This window comes from Myotis brandtii, unplaced genomic scaffold (assembly GCF_000412655.1).
Source record: "Myotis brandtii unplaced genomic scaffold, ASM41265v1 scaffold577, whole genome shotgun sequence".
In the NCBI taxonomy this organism is placed as follows: Eukaryota; Metazoa; Chordata; class Mammalia; order Chiroptera; family Vespertilionidae; genus Myotis; species Myotis brandtii.
In genome coordinates this window covers 1,607,840-1,616,284 of record NW_005370161.1, presented here as the reverse complement: position 1 = coordinate 1,616,284, position 8,445 = coordinate 1,607,840, and the positions used below count along the sequence as shown (strand labels likewise).

The following is an 8,445-nucleotide window of genomic DNA, read 5'->3' as shown; positions in this document are numbered from 1 at the left end:
GGGGCCCACGGCACACAGAACTCTCTCTTGTGACTGTGGAGACTCATGAACCTGGTCACTCACGCACCTGGCATGTGCGCAGACCCACTGGTCGATGATGGCCACGCCTCCGTCTTTGTAGAGCTCCAGCTCCTCCCACGTGGGCTCAAACCTCACCATCTCGGGTAACAGTCTCTTCAGCTCCTCATATTCTGCAAATTGAAAGGCGCGGCTGTTGAATGGGGATCTGAGCTGCCATTGGTGTCTGCCTACCAGGATTACACGCACGCTCTGTGACACGCTGATGCTCCAGGAGCTCGCAGAGGGCGGAGAGGACAAAACCACAAAACTCGGGTCGCCCTCCCAGCAGCACAGCCGAGGGTCAGCATGCATGTGGGTCTGCCCAGACACAACGGGGGTGAGGACGACAGAGCCAGGGCTGCCTACCCTTCCTCACAGCGTCTGTGGCCACGAACACTTTGTCCAGCCCATGGGTCTTCATGAGGCTGCGTATCTTCTTCACGGCTCCTTCCAGGCTGGGCACATCCTCCCGGTGGCCCCAGATGAAATCCTTCCTCCGCAGGTGCACGGCGAGGTAGGGGCCCCCCAGCGAGGAGCCCAGCTCCACCTGCAGAGGCGGGACATGCTGGGCGGGCCTGGGAGCTGGGGCGGCGTCCAGGCGCTGCCACTCAGGGGAGGCGGAGGGGACAGTGCTCCACACTCAGCGTCCTGCACCGTGTGTCTGTCTGAGGGACCCTCAGGCGGACAGGATGTTTCCTAAGGCCCTGGAGTGACTAATTACCGTACCCTCTGATCTCAGTGCAAGAAAACAGGTAAATGAAACATACACATTAATTGAAAATGTAAACCTCCCGCCCAGCTGGTGTGGCTCAGCGGTTGAGTGTTGGCCCGTGAACCAAGAGGTCACCAGTTGATTCCCAGTCAGGGCACATGCCCTGGTTGTGGGCTTGATCCCCAGTAGGGGGTGTGCAGGAGGCAGGAGGCAGCCGGCAGCAGATCGATGTTTCTATTTCTCTATCCTTCTCCCTTCCTCTCTCTCTCAAATCAATAAAAACATTTTTAAAACTTTAAAAAAAGCCTTCCACTTAACACTGTATTTTTCCAGTAAAGACTACCCACATACCTATGCCATTCCATTCTAAAATAGCCACATGTGTCGTAAGAGAATAAGCAGGTGAAACTATGTTCCTGCTTATGAAATAGTTCGCTCTTAAAAACCACAGTGAAAGGTCAAAGAACTTCATTATACTTAAAAACTATGTCAATGTGAAAAAGCAACATAACATTTCTTAAAATTAAATTATAGGAAAACCCAGCCTTTCGGAAAAGGAGTGTGTAAAGGGATGGTGCTGGACCGAACGCGTCCGTGGTGCTTCTGTGCGGTTGGACGAATTTTGCTATTTTTCCTTTATTGCTCTTGTATTATAAAGACACCACTGAACGTAACTGGTCATCTTTTACCGTCTGCTTGCATATCTGTGACCTGATTTTACTCTAACAGCAACCGTCTAGAACAGGGGTCCTCAAACTATGGCCCGCGGGCCACATGCAAATACAAATATTGTATTTGTTCCCGTTTTGTTTTTTTACTTCAAAATAAGATATGTGCAGTGTGCATAAGAATTTGTTCATAGTTTTTTTTTAAACTATAGTCAGCCCTCCAACGGTCTGAGGGACAGTGAACTGGCCCCCTGTTTAAAAAGTTTGAGGACCCCTGGTCTAGAACCTGCGTCATTTCCCGTCCATTTCACTGAAGAGAAACTGACCCAGCAATTTCCCTAGGTTTGCACCAGGACCAAGCGCGCCCGTGTGGGGGGAGGGGGAGCGTCCTGACGACCAGCACCCGTGGTCGTTACAGTAATGAGCGAGGACTGCGCTAAGGGGGCCACAGTGAAGGGGACAATCTTGCCACCCCCTGCTGTAAATTAAGGGTTCGTCATTACGCATCTCAAGAGATGACTTACATTTCCTCTAATTAAAGAGACAGAAACTACCTTCAGTTTGGTCCAGTCCTCCTCGTCGGGGATCCTGTCGGCCTCGTTGGTGGAATTGAGATATTTACTCCTGAACTCGTCGCCCACGGCACGCAGGTGCCTGGCGAACACCATGCTCCGCCGCGTCTGGGGGTGCAGACAGGGCAGCTGTGCGCTCCGCCCATCGGCCCCCAGGAGGGTGCCCAGCTCAGCCCCCACCAGGACCCCCCACCACCACCACCACGGTCTTAAATGCTCAAAACTAAACGACTTAAAGCGACGGAGAACATGCAGCAAGGCCCGCAGGCAGCACTCACATCCCAGTACTCCTTTCCCCCGTAGTGGTCGTGGAGGAGGTTCTCCGCTCTGTCTAACATCACGGACCTGTTTTTAAACAACAGGAAAGAGAGCTTAACTTTAAACACGTTTACCGACGCACTCCACAGGGCAGCCTCAGAGTGGGCCCAGGGCCAGGAGGCATTCCAATGCCACCAGGACACAGTGCACATGCACCCACACACACATTCGTATGTGCTCATTCACACATGTATTCACCCTCACGTGTGCTCATGCATGTGCATACATGCACACCGTCACACGTGAACATGCACATGCACACTCTCATTCACTGACCCAGGTACATTTCCTCTAATTAAAGAGACAGAAACTACCTTCAGTTTGGTCCAGTCCTCCTCGTCGGGGATCCTGTCGGCCTCGTTGGTGGAATTGAGATATTTACTCCTGAACTCGTCGCCCACGGCACGCAGGTGCCTGGCGAACACCATGCTCCGCCGCGTCTGGGGGTGCAGACAGGGCAGCTGTGCGCTCCGCCCATCGGCCCCCAGGAGGGTGCCCAGCTCAGCCCCCACCAGGACCCCCCACCACCACCACCACGGTCTTAAATGCTCAAAACTAAACGACTTAAAGCGACGGAGAACATGCAGCAAGGCCCGCAGGCAGCACTCACATCCCAGTACTCCTTTCCCCCGTAGTGGTCGTGGAGGAGGTTCTCCGCTCTGTCTAACATCACGGACCTGTTTTTAAACAACAGGAAAGAGAGCTTAACTTTAAACACGTTTACCGACGCGCGCTCCACAGGGAAGCCTCCGAGTGGGCCCAGGGCCAGGAGGCACGGGGACGAATTCGGAGACGGCACTAGGGTGCACGCGGGCACGTACCGCTGCCCTCCAACACCATGCTCCTGAGAGGGGTCATTTCTGGGCGGTTCTAGGTGTCCACGGAGTCCCGCCTGTCCTAGCTAATGCACCCGTGTCACCAAGCCCCCGGTGACTAACGATGCAAGACGGTGTGAGCAGCAGTGGCTCCAAGGAGCACCCCGTGGGGACCAGACTGCACCGCCGCAGAGCCCAGGGTGTGGGTGCCGCTGAGCCAGCTCTGGGGCCCTTCCCTGGCCTTTCCCCAGGGACACAAAGCCTCCTCCTGGATCCCATGGCCGTCCTGCCTCGCTGCGGAGTGAGTGTGGGGGCGGAGGCCAGGTTTAACTTTCCAGCAACCCCACACAGGCCACAGCCAGGAGGCATTCCAATGCCAACAGGACACAGTGCACATATACATTCACATGTGCACACACATATGCACATGCACCCACATACACATTCGTATGTGCTCATTCACACATGTATTCACCCTCACGTGTGCTCATGCATGTGCATACATGCACACCGTCACACGTGAACATGCACATGCACACTCTCGTTCACTGACCCAGGACGGTGCAGGCACCTACCGTGCTGGCGTGTTTTTCAAAAGCATAGGTGCAATGACAGAGGCCGATCCTTGAACAGACAGACAGGAAACGTTTAGCCCCCTTGTTTCTTCATAACCCCAAAACCATCCCCTGGAAAAGAAGAGCCACAGGACCCCTCAGCTGTTTGTTTCCCAGAGGCAGTCAGTACCACCTGGATGTGCACGCACACCTGAGCCTCAATAAGCCCAAGAACTCTCAGTGAAGGTCCCTGTTAGAGGGAGTGATGCTGTGGGAAGGATTTCTACAGAAACCGTGCGTTTCTCTGACTTGGTGAGACCACTGGAGCTCTTTTCAGGAATCGGGGCGTAAGGCCGGGAGAGCAGGGCCCTCCAGAGGAAACCTGATGGAAGCGACCCTTCAGGCTTCAGTGCCCGCGCTGATGTCACAGTGCCTACGACACTCCTCTAGAGCTGCCCTGTCACTCCGCCTGGGCACCCGCCTGGGGACTGATGGGGCGGAGGTCTTCCGATGGCCACTTAGGACTGGGGTGACAAGACCACTCCCAGGACCTGGTTCTAACGCCATAAACGATGTGGGGAATCCAGGTGACCTGAGGCATCTGTGGGCAGGGGACCCGGAGGCTGGCTGCACGCAGGGAGTGTGGTCACATGGCCCCCACGTGCGCTCCAGATGCTGGGATGACCTCAGCCGTCACAGGCAGAGGCTTGCAGTCGTACCTGTAGTACTCGTGCTTGTCCTGCGAGTACAGCGGCGGATCGAGGCAGGGCCGCTCGTCAACCTTCTCCTCCCAGGGGCCCTCTTTCCACCCTTCCGCGTAACTTTGCAGGACATAAATCTGGTCAATGAAGGGCCCACCGTTCTCTGGAAGAGACCAAGAACTGACAGTAAATCGTCGCCAAAGCACCGACAGAGGATTATCACTTCAGGGCCCCTTCTTTCCAAGGACTGAAGGCGGCCTCAAAAGTGGGGCTTCTGACAGAACGAATGGCATCGGGGCACAGGGTCCCTGGAGGGCTGGGTGGGCTGGGGGTGGTGGAGCTGTCCAGGCCTCATCACCCTGGCCTCTTACAGCACCTGGGCTTGCTCCAGCCTCTTCTCTTTATCCCTGTACCCCACCTCCCTGAGGTAGGGCTGGCCTCCTGCCGGCCACAGGCCCCACTCACCCCTTCACTCTCCTCTCCGGGGGCTCCCCCTGGGGCTGGCCTCCCACTGTGCCTCCAGTCATCAGCGTCTCCCTCCCAGGGGCCTCTGAATAGCCATCGCCCAGGGCTTGCTCTTGACCCCTGTGAGCCATTCAAACTACATCCCTCGGATGCCCTTCAGGGCCTTGGCCACCTGCCCCTCCAACACTGTGGACCCTTCCAGCTTTCCTTTCTCCACGCACCTTCACCACCTCAAACACTGCCAGTTCCAAGGGCTTATTTATATTCTTTCTTAAAAATCCTCACTTGAGAATATGTTTTTATTCGCTTTAGAAAGAGGGAGAGGGGGCGGGGGGAGGGAGGGAATCAATGTGAGAAACATCAATCAGTTGCCAACCGTACACGCCCCGCCCCACCCTGAATGGGGACCGAATCCACAACCTAGGTATGTACCCTGACCAGGAACTGAACCCACAACCTTTTGGTGCACAGATAATGCTCCAACCACTGAGCCACCCAGCCCAGGCAGCTTCATTTACATTCTTTATTTTCTGCTCCCCATTCCCCACAGGGGCTCCAGAAGAGCAGGGGCCTGTGTCCCCACCCACTGCTCCCACCTACACCCAGGTGTGTCCGCCACATCTGTGGTGGTCAAAGATTTGCTCGAAGATGGAAGGAATGAGCCAGTGACAAGAGAGCCACAGCAAGTGACATTCCGGTGTCTTGTCCGCGCTGTCTCACTGGGGCACTGACATCTGCATGGCGGGCCACCTGGCGCTGAGCTCCAGGGCTCCTCTCACAGTGAGGGACCGTGATACGATACCGAGAGCTGGTATGTGGCCAGGCGCTCTACCGCACACCCCCAGAACTCCATCCTAGGATGGGCCCCCGAGTCTGTCTCCTTTTGTAGGGGAGGAAACAGCTGAGCAGTGTCAGCTCTTCAGATAGGGTAGAGGCAAAGCCAAGCGCCTCACCCAGGGCACTCCATCTAGGATGGGCCCCCGAGTCTGTCTCCTTTTGTAGGGGAGTAACAGCTGAGCAGTGTCAGCTCGTCAGATAGGGTGGAGGCAAAGCCAAGCGCCTCACCCAGGGCACTCCATCCTCCCTCCCCCTGGGGGCTTTAGGTCCAGGGAAGGGGCCTGGACAGCAGCAGGGAGGACTCCTGTCTCCTGTCCCCACACACCTGCAGTTCCCAGTCATTAAGCACAATTCAAATGGCCAAGGCCCAGACCCGTCCCTGTGTCTGTCTGTCAGGAAACCCACACCCCACCCAGCAGGAAGGCGAAGGGCAGGTTCTCTGGGAAGCTCCGCAGCCCGGGTTCAGAACCAGGCTAAGTCAAGTCGGACTAAGCACCCCACTACATCTCCCCTCTTGGGCTGGGGGAGGGAGAGTTCCAAGAATGCTTTGTACAGTCTCAGAGTTTGCCTCTTCTGAGAAGACACTATGTCGTTCCAGGCCTGCAGCGTTCATAGAACTTGAAAAATGAAGATGTGCAAGCCATCACCCTCAGTGTGAGCCCCGATTCTAAGCTGTCCAGATCCCTGCAGAGTAGGAAATCAAGCAACCTCACAGAGCAGCGCCCACCAGCAACTGCTACAAGTATCAGCAGCTTAAAGACCGTGACTCATCATTAATGCTAGTGTATAAGGGGCTTAAAGAGTGTGACTGGCTCTCCTAGGCCTCTCTAGGGAAGCAGAAAAGACAGGTCACTGATATGTTAAGTTTTTGTCTTGTAAACAAAGCAACAGTAAGCTCTAAATACCTTCACTCTAAGAAAATCTTCAAGCAGGACTAAATAAATGACGCATCGTCACGAGTTTCACCAGCACTGCGGTGGACATCGCAAGGTCAGCGCCACACACACACGTGGTGTTTTGGTAAAATGGCCTCTTCCGCACGGAGCTGAGAGGAGCTAGGACAGCCCCGGCCTCCGTGGCAGCGGCTCTCTAACTGCACTTCCCTGGCTCCCAGGCTGTCAGAGGCGAGGAGGCACAGAGCTCATAACACTTCAGACCTACTTCCCTAGAAAAATTAAGGCAAAACCAAGGTCACTGGTCGTGTGGGAAACGGAAGGACACAGGGCCCCTCCACCGAGCAAAGGCTACTACGTACAACCACAGGCCCAATGAGACAGCCCGCGGGCCTGGCCTGCCGTCCACACCAGAACCACCGCCTCACCTGCAATGAAGTCCTCGTATTCCATGACCGGGATGTTTTTATTGAGACTTTCAAGATCAAAGAAGTCGGACCAGGGAATCCGGACCTGGTGAATGTCGGGGCTCTGCCAGTGGTAGAGGCGGCCCCAGGGGGGCAGCACCATCACCCACTCCTCAGACTTCATCAGGATCTTCAGGAGGGAGGCCATGCGAATGTAGACATCCCTGCGGAGGTTGAAACCCTCCGGAGGGTTGACATCATACAGAAGATACCTGGCAGGGGGGAGCAGGACAGCGGTACTTCAGTGTGGAGGGCTCTGGACAGAAAACCGGGAGGCACCCGAGAGCCACAGGTGATCACCCACCCTGATGCGTTCAATAGCTTCTAGTCTGTGAGGTGGAGCCAGCGGCCCACCCACTTCCATCTGACTGTCTGACCGAAGACTTACAGAGCCCGCACGTCGGAGCACCATGTGCTTAACAACTGGCAATGACTGACAACTAAGCCGGCCGCCTCAGTGACCAGAACCCGAGAATCAGTCCTCCCGTGGTTTTCAAACTTTTTAGCCTCCGGCCCCTTTTACACTCTCGGTAATTACCGCGGACCCCAGAAGGCTGTTGTTTATGTGGGTTGAATCTATAAATAATTCCTGCATTAAAAGTGAATGCAAGAACGTTAAAAAGCATGCATCAATTCACTTCAAAGTAATACATCCAATACATATTATTAACCTTTTCCAATAAAAAGTAAGTATATATTTTTTCAAAACAAAAATAATTGGTGAGAAGAGTGGCAATGTTTGTAAATTTTTCCATCTGCTGCTGCATTCAATGTGTTATGATATCACAGGTGGTCTGGGGCGGGGTTGGGGGAGGGAGACACACACGAGGTAAACCAGTGGGAGAAAGAGAGTGAAAAGGCAAATACCCCCACTCCGGTATTACTACAGAAATGGTATGGCCAGGGGTCCCTGGACACACTCTGAGAACCGCTACCCCCTCCAAAGCGACCCCATCTGCTACGAAGGCCCGGCCCGGGCCCTGCGCGTCTACGGCAACAGTTCCCCATCCTCATCCCCCTTCTCCACGTTGTGTTCCCACAGTCCCGTTACTACAGACGGACTGTGCGTCGCCCAGGGCTTGGCCCATCTGCCACCTCTGTGCCTCTCACCCCGCACAGGTCTACTTGGTTCGAAGATGACCCGCACGGACCCTCATTTCTCAGGCCCGAGACGTGAACATCAGCATCTGGATGGAGACTGAAGGCCCCGCGCACATAAACAAAGCTGCGCTTCCTAGAACCGTCCCGTTCGAACCTCCGAGTCTGGGGCTCCAGGAAACTCGGGCAGGAACCCGCATCAGCTCACAGGTCCCGAGCCTGCCCTCCACGCTGAGCACAGCCAGCCCTCCAGGTGTCTCCGGGGTCCGATCCGCCTCGGGCCAC

General features: G+C 55.3%; 1 protein-coding gene across 1 annotated transcript in view; it reads right to left on the bottom strand.

The window, feature by feature from the left end:
- POFUT2 (protein O-fucosyltransferase 2) overlaps positions 1-8,445 on the bottom strand; it is a 14,455-nt gene that overhangs the window by 3,886 nt on the left and 2,124 nt on the right. The window contains exons 2-8 of the mRNA XM_014549952.1: positions 7,024-7,301; positions 4,419-4,563; positions 3,721-3,831; positions 2,941-3,007; positions 2,645-2,770; positions 427-607; positions 68-191 (exon numbers count right to left, since the gene is read on the bottom strand). Coding sequence (XP_014405438.1) covers positions 68-191; positions 427-607; positions 2,645-2,770; positions 2,941-3,007; positions 3,721-3,831; positions 4,419-4,563; positions 7,024-7,301 — 1,032 coding nt within the window. The remainder of the gene's footprint in view (positions 1-67; positions 192-426; positions 608-2,644; positions 2,771-2,940; positions 3,008-3,720; positions 3,832-4,418; positions 4,564-7,023; positions 7,302-8,445) is intronic.